Raw genomic sequence first — 12343 nt, 5'->3', positions numbered from 1 at the left:
GCCAGGAGCTGTGGATCAGTCCACGAATGTCACCCAGGGCTGGAGGTGACTCAGCCCACAAGCTCTGTGGCACTGTGTTCTCACCTGGCACCTTCTCACTGTGCACCATGCCCTATTGCAGCTCTCTGCAGGTCTGCCCCATCCCTGCTGGGTGCTGTCACCTCCCAGGGCTCGCTGTGCGTTCCTGCGCTGGGGAGGCGCAGCCTGGGAGCACCCAGAGAGCATGGGGCTGCTTCCACCATCCCTTGGGAGCAGCATAGAGGTCACAGAGGGTTGCCCAGCAGTGTGGAATGTGGGGAGAGCCCACAGGATGTGGTCCTGAGCCTCACAGAGCAGTGTGAGGCTTTTATCAGATCTGACTAGACCTGGGCACTGCAATTTTAGTGTACATTCTTTTTTGTGCTCCTTTGCCACCTTTTTCCATTCCTCTCCCCTTTTCTTCTGTTTTTCCTCTTCCTTTCCTTTTTTTTTTTTCCCCCTTTTTTTCTCCATTCCCATTTTTCCTCCTTCCCTTTTTTCCTCTTTCCTTCCTCCTTTCCTTCCCATTTTTCCTCCCTTCTTCCCTTCCTTTTTTTTGCTGTGGAGATGTATGGGACTGCTGAATCACAGCCTGAACCTCTAACCATCCTATCACCTAAGGTGAGCAATGAGTCAGCCACGGGAGCACAGGTGAAAGCAATTCACCTGTGTTGCAGGAAGGAGTGGAGCCTGGCTGCACCTCTCCTAGACCCATTTAAGAGCTGGCTGCCAGTGGGGAAGGATCTCTTCTGGAGATCCCCTCCACCTACACAGGCCCAGGATAGGGTGAGTGTCCTTTTCTGCTCCAGCATAATGATTACATGAGCCAAGCTCTCAAATAGACTAGATCATCTCTATATTCATTGATTGTACAGGAGGCTACCTTCAGAGCAGGTAAGAACTGCACCGGGCAAGGGATCTGGAGTGAAAAATGCCAATGAAAAAGCTCTTTCTAAGGCTTTTTTGAAGCCAGCAGCAGTGCTGCGCTTGCAGCCCTCGCAGGGTGCTGGCAGCTCATGGGCAGGCTGCTGGGCGAGCAGGGGTGGAGCTGGCATGTTAGTGGCACAGTTTAAATGGCCTATAAACGTACCATCACCCACCTTGGCACATGGTAAGCTTTAAATGATCTTGAGAAGGGCAGAAGCTGGTTTCTGCTCACGGAGAGCAGAGAGCAGTGCTGCTGCTGCCCGCTGAGAGCAGGGATGGTCGGTGGGTGAGCACAGCCTGCAGTGCCCACACGGTGCTGGAAGGTTGCAGGTGTCAGATGCTGGAAATGGAAGGGGAGGTGAGTGGGGGGGTGATGGAGGATCTGCCTGGGAGGGAGCCCAAGGCGAGGCGGTCGCACCTGGAGACCTGCCTCCATCAGGGAAGAGAGGAGGGTGCTTGTGGTGGGTGACTCCCTTCTCGCAGGAACCCAAGGCCCCGTTTGCAGACCGGCCCCAAACCACCAGGAAGCGTGCTGCCTTCCTGCAGCCCGGGCCAGGGGCAGAACCAGGAAATCCCAAGGCTATTAGGTCTGCTGATTATTTTCCACTGCTCGTAGTACAGGTGGGCAAGTGATGAAATTGCCCACAGGAGCCTACAGATGACAAAAGAGATTTCAGGGGTTCAGGATGTTTAGTTCAAGGGGCCGGAGCTCAAGTGGTTTTTTGTTCTATACCTTCAGGAGCAGTGAGGGACACGGAGCGGGCTTGGAAAGCACAAGCAATGAATAAATGGCTCAGAGGCAGGTGTTGAGCCAGAAACTTTGGGTTCTTTACCTGGGGGACAGTTTACTTGGCCCTTGGCCTGTTGTCTGTCAATGGAGCCTACATATCTCACAGGGGGCAACAAATCCTAGTGCAGGAGCAAGCGGGGCTTATTGGAAGAGCTTTAAACCAGCTACAGCGGGGAAAGGGGACAAAACAAAAAGAGATGAGCCCAGGGGAACGATGCTTGAGCTGGGGGTGAGGCAGATGGCTTGGCTGAAGTGCATCTACACCAATGCACCCAGCATAGGCAACAAGCAGGAGGAGCTGGAAGCCTCTGTGCATCGGGCTGTGACCTTGCTGCTATTACCAAAACATGGTGGGACCACTGCCATGACTGGAGTGCTGTGATGGATGGCTACAAGCTCTGCAGAAGAGATAGATGAAGAAGGAAGGGTGGTGGTGTGGCCCTTTATGTTAAAGACTGTTTTGATGTTGAAGAGTTTGGGGTTGGGAATGATGAAGTTCTCAGCTGTCTGTGGGTAAGGATCAGGGGGGAGCTCTGTAGGGACAACATCTTGGTGGGGGTCTGCTACAGAGCACCTACATCAGGATGAAGAGATGGATGAGGCATTTTGTGAGCAGCTCGCAGAAGTCGCACGATTGCCAGCACTCACGCTTATGGGAGACTTCAATTTCCCTGCTACGTGTTGGAAATACAATACAGCACAGAGGAGGCAGCCCAAGGGTATTTTTGAGTGCATAGAAGATAGCTTCCTTACACAGGAGAGCCTACCGGGGTGGTGCCCTGCTAGACATGCTATTCGCTAATGGAGAAGGACTGGTGGGAGATGGGAAAGTTGGGAACTGTCTTGAGCACAGTGACCATGAAACTGTGGAATTCTCTGTTCTTGGAGATGTCAGAAGGGTGACTTGGCAAAACTGCTGTCTTGAACTTCTAGAGGGCGGGCTTTGACTGTTCAGGATGTGTGGCTCCCTTGGGAGTTGCTTCTAAAGGGTAAAGGGGTCCAGGAAGCCTGGATGCTCCTCAAGATGGAAATCTTAAAGGCACAAGAACAGCCTGTCCCTGAGTGCTGTAAGGCGAGCTGTAGGGGGAGATGGCTGGTGTGGATAAACAGGGAACTACTGTTGAGACTCTGGAAGAGAGTCTGTGTCCTCTGGAAGAAGGGACAGGTTACCTGGGGAGGTTACAAGGAAGTTGCTAAGGTATGTGGGGAAGAAGTTATGAGGGCAAAAGCCCAACTTGAACTCAGATTGGCCACTGCAGTAAAAGAGAATAAGAAACCCTTCTGCAAATATATCAAAGATAAGAGAAGAGCCAAGGAGAATTTCCATCCTTTAGTTGATGCAGCAGGGAACGTGACCGCTGAGGAGAAGGAGAAGGCTGAGGTCCTCAACTCCTTCCTTATATCTGCCTGTCATAGGGAGATCAGTTATCCTCAGGGCGCTTTACACCCTGATCCAGAAGTCTGGGATGCTATGCAGAATACAGCCCCGGTGGTTCAGGTGGAGACGGTTAGAGGGCTCCTCCTCCATCTGGGCTGCCACGAGTCCATGGGGCTGCAGGGGCTCCACCCCAGTGTGCTGAGGGAGCTGGAGAAGGTGATTGCTGAGCTGCTCTCCACCATCTATCAGTGCTCCTGGTTATCTGAAGGGATCCCAGAGGATTGGAGGCTCGCTGATGGGACTCCCATTTCCAAGAAGGTCCGTAAGGAGGATCCGGGGAGTGAAGTCCAGCTGGTGACCCGTTTCAAGCTGTGTCCCCAAGGCTCGGCACTGGGGCCATCTTGTTCAATATCTTTATTGATGACCTAGATGGTCATTGAGGGCACCCTCAGTAAGTCTGCAGATGACACCAAGGTGGGAGGCGGTGTGGATCTGCCTGGGGGTAGGGAGGCCCTTCAGAGGGATCTGGATGAGTGGATCACTGGGCTGAGGTGAAGGGGATGAGGTTCAACAAGGCCAAGTGCTGGGTCCTGCACTTTGGGCACAACAACCCCCAAGCAGAATTACAGGCTTGGGGACGAGTGGCTGGATGAGTGTGAAAAGGGACCTGGGGGTGTTGTACCAGAGGAGGTTTAGGTTGGACACAAGGAAGAACTGTTTCTCTCAGAGAGTGGTCATGTGCTGGAATGGCTGCACAGGGAGGTGGTGGAGTCGCCGTCCTTGGCAGTGCTCAAGAGGATGAGGAGCTGCGAGATGTGGCTCAGTGCTTGTGGTAGCAGTGGTAAGGGGAGGGCAGTGGGACTGGATGATCTGGTAGGTCTTTTCCAACCTTGTGATTCTATGATTCTGTGATTCCTTTTTCTCCTTTCCTTCCTCTTTTTCTCCTCCCTCCTCTCCTTCCCCTATTCACCTCTCCCCTCTTCTTCCTCTCCCTTTCTCCCTCCCATTCTCCCCCCACCCAACAACACCTGGGCTCACTCAGTCCCCCTCTGCAGCACCTCCCTGGCCCAGGCTGCCCTGTGACCCCGCACCCAGCACAGCTGCCATCCTCAGGCCTCGCAAGGTGCCCCCGTGTGCCACCAGGCAGGGGGGACAGCCCTGCACTGCTGTGTGGTGCCGAGGCCTGGGGAGGGAGGCAGAGGAGCACGTGTTCCCCTATGACATCTGTGTTCTGTGCTTCCTGGCTCATTATGGAGATCAGAGCCGGGTGCCTGTGAGGGTTATGGAGGGTCTGGGGAGCGGAGGCTGTGTTCTGTCAGGGGCTGGTGTTTGTTTGGCTGTGCTGCCTCCCGGGGCCTTTGCAGCACGCCTTGTTACAGAATGCGGTGACGTGGGGCTGCTGTGGGGACAGAAGAGACCACGGCCTGGTTGTGTGCCCAGCAAGCTGCCACCTCCTCCTTCTTCACCATCACTGGCAGCACTCCCCAGTCACAGATGGGCCGTAAAGCTGTGTTTCCCCATATTTGTCCATCCGTGTTCGAGCCAAGCCCTCTCTGTTCCCTGTTCCAGCAGGTGCTTCCCCAGCAGTTGGTGGTGGATGGGGAGCAGCGATGAGAGCACCCTGAGGCAGTGGCAGTGCCATCCTGGAGCTGCAATCCACGGCAAGGTGAGTGCACACACAGGGCCTCTTCCCACCCCACTGCTATACTGCATTGGGTTTGGGGTGGATTCACTGTCATTCCTAAAAGAGAATTCCTAAAAGAGGGCTGTGAGAGCTTGATATCACACACATGGATTGCTTTGGTTGTGTCCCACGGCTGTGAGCATCGCCATGCGGATGGGAGTGAGCAGCACTGCCACGTCCCATCCACAGCTATTGGGTGCTGTGTTCCTCTGGGTGAAAATCCTCCAGAAAGGGAAACCCAGCAGGAAGAAGGGAGAGCAGAGAGCTTCAGAAGAGGAGTGGGATGTGAGAAGGGCCAGGGCTCTTTCTCCTGGCTGAGATGTGGCTCAGAAAGCTGCCAGATGGCACTGGGACCCATCCATGATAGGAAGCACTAGAGACAGGGATGGAAAGGCAACACAGCCGGAAACAGGTGCCTGATTTAATCCAGTGCCATGTGTGCTTCACGTAGAGCATCTGCTGTGACAGATGTGCCTCAGGTGGAGAGATGGGTGATAAATCACTGGCACTAATCCAGTTGGGGCTGGGCGCAGTGGGGAATGCATCGGACTGGTGCTGCCACCAACCTGGCACAGACCCTGCTTTCCCCAGAGGAAGTTTTGCTGTGTGGGGCAGCCAGGTGGAAGTCAAAGGAACCTCTCTGGGCTGCTCGGTGCCCTGAACCAACTCATCAAGGGAGGAACGTGGTCCTGTCCCCACCCAGGCCTCCCCAAGACATGCTCTTCTCCTGTGCCCCAAAGAAGGCTGTGCCATCTCATGGGGTTTTTAGGGGACACTTGTTCCCCAGCCGTAGTGTGCCATCTCAATCCACCTGTGGATGCACTCATTTCTCTCCTCTGGCTATGGAGGCCAGGATGGCTGGCAGAGGCTCAGGCTTTTATTTTGAAGATCCTGAGGTTGCATACACAGATTCCCTCATCCTGTGACACAGCAGCTGGGGACACCATGAGCTGTGTCCCAGGAGAGCAGGGACTTGCATGCCCCACAGCCAGTGCCTCCATCACACCTGGGAGCAGGGGATGGTTCTCCACTCCTTTTCTTGCTGCGATGAAGAACGTTCTTGCTTTTCTTGTTGCTGGGCTCAATGCAATGGCTGTGATGGGGCAGCAGCTTTGCATTGTCTGCACTCCGTTGGCGTGAGGGATGCTGAGCCCCGGCTGGTGGGAAGGAGCCAGGGCTGCATCCGGCGCACAATGATCCCTTCTGTGGCTGCTGGTGGGGTGATGTGGGACGGAAATGCTGCTCACCAGCTTCCTCACAGCTCTGCTGACATTGCCATGGATCACAGGAGCCGTGGGGTGTGCGGCCTCTGACCCGCCATGCGCCGGTGGCAAAGGGAGGCTGGCTCCCACCAAACAGAGAACATCCCAGAAAGCAGGAGAGATCCTGGCTCCCCTGGGGTGCCCTTCTGGGTGCCCATCTGAGCACTTGCCTTCCCTGTCCCGTGGCAAGTGATGTACTGGAGAGCAGAGAGCATGGGCATTGTTATTGTGGGGCCATAAAAGCCAGCGAGAGATGCCAGGCAACAAGGGGAAGGGGAGGGCAGGCAGCTCAAGTGGAGAGAACACCCAGGCTGGAGCCGCTCCCATACGGAAGAGCTCTTCCCATGGAGCTGCACAGGGAGAAGATGCCCCAGAGAAAAAACAGCCACCATCCCTACGTGCTGGGGGCCAAAAAGCTGCAAGAGTCACCGAGCGAGCACTGCCAGCACTCGCTGTGTTTGACCTCTCCTTGATGCTTACAGAGCAAGGTGCTCCAGCACCCCCCAGCCCCACCAACCCCAGGAACCCCCCCTTCCTCCCCCATCCCGACCCCATAATCGGGGGTGCCGGGTTGGCAGCACCAGGCCGGGCCTGGGCAGGGTCAGCTCTGGCCGCAGCCAGCCGGGGCACTCGGCCACAATGTCCCCGTTGATGGCGGTGGCGCAGATGGAGACAAACGGCCCCGTTGTTGTGCGCGCGGGGTGGCAGCGGGGTGAATGAGCCCTCTGTGCTCCGGCGGTGGGTGGAGAGACGGAGGAGAGACGGCGCTCGGGGTGGCAGCGGGAGCCTCGCTCCACGCCTCGAACCGGCAGCTCTGGGGAAGGAGATCCTTCTTATTCGGCTTCTCCATCCCCACCGGGTCGGGTGAGCTGGAGCTGCCGTTTAGGGGATGGCGTAGGGTCGGGGCAGCTGCCGCAGGCTGCTTGGGGAGAGCCTGTTCCATGTCGGAGCAGCACTGCCCCACGCCCCGGCCAGCCCAGGAGAGGAGAAGGACGGACTGCAGGGAGCAGCTGGAGGAAAGGAAGAGGTGATGGGGGCTGAGGACGCGGGGCCTGGCAAGGGGGGGGGGGTCGCGGGAGGTGAGGGGAGGGTGGGTGCCGGCGACCGTGGCATGAGATGCCAAGGCATGGGGGATGGGAGGAGCGTGCCCGTGATGGGCATAGGGTGAGGAGAGCCTGAGGCAGAGCCGCCGGGGGCTGGAGGCGGTGGTGCCTTGTGTGCGGTTCCCTAAAATTCAGCTCGCGAAGGGATCGGTGCCCATAAGGGAAAATCTGGGGGGTGGCTGCTGCGGGAAGCATCGGACCCGTGGGGATGCGGGGCCGGGGCTGGGACGTGGATGTGCCGGGGGCCAAGGCTGGCACGGCCGCGACTTCGCACTGCGGCTGCCGGCTGCGGTGGGACTTTCCACCCAACGGATGAGAGCCGGCGCCAGCAGCCGCTCCGCTGCGACGGGAGCCCCAGGACAAAGCCTCCACTTCTGCATTTCTCCTGCCGAGCTATTAATAATTAAGCCACTCATTTAAGGCAAAGTCAATAGAGTAACTGGGCTGGGAACTGTTTGCAAGGAACACCCCGCCAGAGGCGGCCCGGGTGGAGCTCAGCATCCCCTTGGCATCCCTGCCAGCGGGGCCGGGTGCCGGCAGCCATGGGGATGCTGCGGGAGGCTCGGCCGTGCTCTCGCCGTCATTCCTGCCGCTCGGAAAGCCCAGGGAGCAGCACTCGGCTCGGAAGAGGTCGGTGAGGGCGAGCCGTGCCCGGCGTCTGGTTACGCTTTCTATCCATTATTCATCGAGATGGAAATCTCAGCTGCGGCGTGGCTCGCTGCCCTCCGCCGGGACAGGGCAGGAGAGATGCAGGCGGAGGACGGAGCCAAGCGCTGCGGGGAGGCTTCGTGCACAGCGGGGCGAAACGACGCCGGGGGCCCGGTAGCGTTTCCGCGTGGTTTTTCTCTTTAAAAACCCCCTGGAGGTCTTTGCTGGTCGCTGTACGTGCCAGCCTGCAGGAACCGCAGCGGGTGTTTGCGTCGCGTTAACCGGAGGGCGGCCCAAGGGTGCGAAGGACGGATGGAGGCCGTATGGAAGGCGGGTAGGGCGGCCCGGCCGCTGTCCCTATGGACGCCTCTGCGCGTCCTGCTGGGAGCAGAGCCCTGCTGCAATGCGGCACCTGGGCAGCCCAGCCGCGGTGCGCGGTGCTGGGGGGAGAGGGGGAGGGGGGGGATATGCATGCAAATGTGTCCTTGTCTGCAGCGCTGCGGGTGTCTGTGCCCTTGCCTGGAGGTGTGCGTGCACCTACAGCCGCGTCCTTGAGTGCGTGTGAGCTGCCGTGTCTGCGTGCACACACAGCTGTGTGTGGCCTGGCGTGCAGGCAGGAATGCGTGAGAGGTGTGCGATGTCTGCACGCGTGACAGGCAGAGATGAGCACACGCAGGGGGTGTGTGTGTGCCCCTGTGCGTGCCTGCACGAGTGTGTATGGATGTGTGTGTGTGTGTGTGCTGCAGGCAGGTCCACGCCAGCCCCAGCTCTCGTGCAGCCCAGAAGCACGGATCAGGACCTCCAGTGCTCAGTGCCAAGTTGTCTCCATCCCCAATGTTTGCTGGCTTTGGAGCAGAGCAGTCTCCTGTTCCTCCCACCTCAACTTTCCAGGTTTTGCCTTTGCAAAGGGAATTGCTTTTGGTTTTTGCAGCACAGGGAAGAGTGCAGCACAGGCAGAGCTGCGGCACCTTGGCTGCAAATCCCTCTTGGCCAAGGATGAGCCTGGCACTGGTTCTCCACTTCCTAGCCCCTAAAAGCCTCCTGTGATGCTCCTCGTGCTTTGTTTCTCATTATTTGTCTTCCATAAGCTTTGCTCCCCACGCTCCCCATCCCTTACCACCTGCATTGCTGACAGCTGTATCTCCTCTGCCCCTTGCAGGTGACCACAATGCTGCATCCGCATGGGAAGCCCTGGAGGTCCATGTGCAAGGGGCTCGTCCTGGGGACCCTCCTGACCAGCTTCATGCTGCTGCTCTACTCCTACGCCGTGCCCCCGCTGCAAGTCAGCATGACAGAGTGAGTGTGGGGACCCCGTGTCACCCAGGCTGACCCTGGAGGCTTTGCCCTGGGATGTCACTGTCCTCACATGACACACCTGGTGCTGTCTGTGTGATGGGAAGGTTCCTGGGGAGGCTGGGGGTGCTCGCCTTGGGGTGTACAATGGGTACAGTTGGGTGCCATGCTCTTTGCTACCCATCCCCTCCAAACCCAGCACTCAGCAGGGCTCAAGTGACGGCTGTTTCCCCAGGAATGGGAGCAGCATGTCTATGGAGGACATTAACTTTATCCCATTAATAAAACAGCTCTGTGTGGGAGCATTCTGTAAGCTTCTTTCTCCTGTTCTCCTGCACTGCAATACAACAGCATTAGCGAGGATCAGCTCTGCAGCTTCATGGAGCTGCCCGAAGTCACTCAATCCTGGAGCATCTGTTACCAGCTCTGTGCATCTCACGTAGCACTTGTTTGTTCTGGGGCTTGTTTGTTCTGCTGCCTCCTCTGACAGCCATACCATGCCGTTATGTCTCTGCTCACCGCTGCCCTCTCTCTCCTCCCCACCAGGATCCCCATCACCTCCTGCTCTTCCTCCCAGCTGCAGGCCAAGGGGCCAGTGACAGCCAACAGCACGCTCGGCGCTTCAGGAGCCAGCTGCCGGCCCAAGCTGGACATCATGTTCATGAAAACCCACAAGACAGCCAGCAGCACCATCCTCAACATCCTCTTCCGCTTCGGGGAGAAGCACCGCCTCAAATTCGCCTTCCCCAACGGCCGCAATGACTTCTATTACCCTTCCTTCTTCGAGCGGAGCCAGGTGCAGCACTACCGCCCCGGAATGTGCTTCAACATCATCTGCAACCACATGCGCTTCCACTACGAGGAGGTGCGCAAGCTCCTGCCGGCCGACACCACCTTTGTGACGGTGCTGAGGGACCCTGCCTACCTCTTCGAGTCCTCCTTCCACTACTTCGGGCGCGTCATCCCCCTCACCTGGAAGCTGCCGGGGGAGGACAAGCTGGCCGAGTTCTTGCGGGACCCCTGGCATTACTACGACCCGAACGGGTTCAACGCTCACTACCTCCAAAACCTTCTCTTCTTCGATCTGGGCTACGACAACAACATGAACGCCGACAGCCCGCTGGTGGAGCAGCGCATCCGGGAGATAGAGCAGCGCTTCCACCTGGTCATGCTGCTGGAGTACTTCGACGAGTCCCTGGTGCTGCTGAAGGAGCTGCTGTGCTGGCAGCTGGAGGATATCCTCTACTTCAAGCTCAACGCTCGCAAGGGTTCCACCGTGTCCCGGCTGACGCCTGAGCTCTACGACAAGGCGACTGCTTGGAACCTCATTGATGCCAAGCTCTACCGATATTTCAATGCCACCTTTTGGCGGAAAGTGGAGGCCTACGGGAGGGAGCGGATGGCCAAAGACGTGGCTGAGCTGCAGCGGGAGAATGAGAAGATGAAGAGCATCTGCATTGACGGGGGGCACGCCGTGGACGCCAGCGCCATCCAGGAGTCGTCCATGCAGCCCTGGCAGCCGCTGGGGGAGAAATCCATCCTGGGCTACAACTTGAAGAAGAAGATCAACAAGAAGCACCAGAAGCTGTGCCGCAAGATGCTGACGCCTGAGATCCAGTACCTGACGGACCTCGGGGTCAACCTGTGGATCACCAAGCTGTGGAGCCGCGTGCGGGACTTCCTCAAGTGGTAGGAGCAGCAGGTGCCCTGCAGGAGAGCTGGCGGCTCACGTCTTCCTTCCTTCACGTGTCTTTGGTTTAGACACAAGCAGGACACCATGGTGGGTCCCCAGCCAACCCCCGGGCACTCAAGAGTGGCAGAGGTGACGTGGGGACCCAGTTTGGAGGATGCAGGCTGTATGGGTTGCTTGGGGGTTTGAGGTTTTTCCCAACAGGATCCACTTCTTCTTTCCATGTGGAAATGCCAGAGATGGTACGTGAAGGGCAGGGCCCCAGTGTCCCTGTTGCAGTGACGGACATCCACCACCGCGTCCCTGGAAGTGCACAGTGGGTCAGGCAGCAGTGGGACCCATGGAGCATGGGGCCAGGGACCTGCAGTGGTTTTGGAGCTCACACTGACTCACACCCAAAGGGCTGCTTTCACCATTCCCTATCCTTCCATCCCAGAGTTTGGGCTCCCTGTCCGAGCCCATCATGCCAACCATGCTGCTTGGGCTTCCCCAGCCCATGGCTCCTCAGTGAACCTGTGGCTGTTGGTCCCCCAGTGAGCCCCGTCAGGTTTCTAAGCATTGTCCATGCTTGAGTTTGGAGAGCATCAAAACCACCCCAAAGCCTGTGCCAGCAGTGGTCCCCAGCGTGTCCCCGCAGCACCCCATGGCAGCAGGTCCCCCCAGCATGCTGTTTTCCCAGTTAGAAGACCTCGTGGTGCTGATCCCTCCTGGGGACACTCTGGTAGGACCACGAGGTCTGGTGAGAACTGGTGTGGGGAGCAGGCATGGAGCCCACAGTGCCAGCACCTGGGGTGAGTGACACACAGGGACAAGGCAGGAGCAGACTGGGTGCAGCGTGGCGACAGACTGGGCAGAGCTGGTGGTGGGGACAGCCCCAATGGGGACCACAGGGAGCCCTCGGGTGTTCAGGCTGGGCTGGATGACAATGGCATGGGGCAAAGCCAAGAGTGGCCCAGGCCATGGCACCGTGCAGCTGCAGGGGTGACAGCAGGTTGTCACCTGCCTGGGGCAGCAGGGGGGAGCCCAGCTCTGCTACCTTCTGTGCGTTCATGTTCTGCTGTTTGTGAAGGCAAGCAATAAAACAATGACAAAAAAAAAAGAAAAAAAAAAAAAAAAGCAATTCTACTTTTGTAAGATAATTGTATTGTATATTTGGCAGTTTTTAATACACCAATGGTCCAGCTGGTCTCCGTTGGTCTTTGTTCTTCTCTGTGGGGACTGGATGTAGCTATGGGGTGTCACTGAATTGGCAAGACCCAAAGATGCTCGCTGGGATGGGCAGGGAGCGGACACTTGGGGGCTGCAAGGAGGCTTCCATGGATCTTCACGGCCTTCTCCAGGTCCCCAGGCCTGACTTAGAACCCTCTTGCCCATAGGAGAACCTCTTGTCCCAGTAGCTGCACTTCTGCAGTGCAGGAGTGCTTAATGGAGCTGGGCGGGTGCCACAGGGCGGAAGGTTGGTGCAGTGGGGAGTGGGACAAGGGTGGGATGGTAGGGCTGAGATCATACATGGCATTGAGACCATATGGTGGGACCTGTATTGTCCAAAG

The 12343-nt window shown here is 57.7% G+C and overlaps 1 protein-coding gene across 7 annotated transcripts; it reads left to right on the top strand.

The window, feature by feature from the left end:
- The first annotated feature begins 707 nt into the window (after window positions 1–707).
- Window positions 708–11983, top strand: GAL3ST1 (galactose-3-O-sulfotransferase 1). 7 transcript variants are annotated; one of them, XM_052689739.1, is made up of 4 exons: window positions 708–804; window positions 4686–4779; window positions 8970–9106; window positions 9650–11983. In XM_052689739.1, exons 2-4 carry the CDS (start codon window positions 4711–4713, stop codon window positions 10794–10796), a joined length of 1353 nt encoding a protein of 450 aa, XP_052545699.1. In that variant the 5' UTR covers window positions 708–804; window positions 4686–4710; the 3' UTR covers window positions 10797–11983. The 7 variants fall into 7 exon arrangements, with proteins under 7 accessions (XP_052545699.1, XP_052545701.1, XP_052545703.1 ...); XM_052689741.1 differs by having other exon boundaries at window positions 4683–4779; XM_052689743.1 differs by lacking the exon at window positions 708–804 and adding an exon at window positions 829–912.
- Window positions 11984–12343: the final 360 nt, after the last annotated feature.

This window comes from Tympanuchus pallidicinctus, unplaced genomic scaffold, assembly GCF_026119805.1.
Source record: "Tympanuchus pallidicinctus isolate F22 unplaced genomic scaffold, pur_lepc_1.0 scaffold25, whole genome shotgun sequence".
Classification (NCBI taxonomy): domain Eukaryota; kingdom Metazoa; phylum Chordata; class Aves; order Galliformes; family Phasianidae; genus Tympanuchus; species Tympanuchus pallidicinctus.
This window is presented reverse-complemented; position numbering and strand designations above follow the sequence as displayed.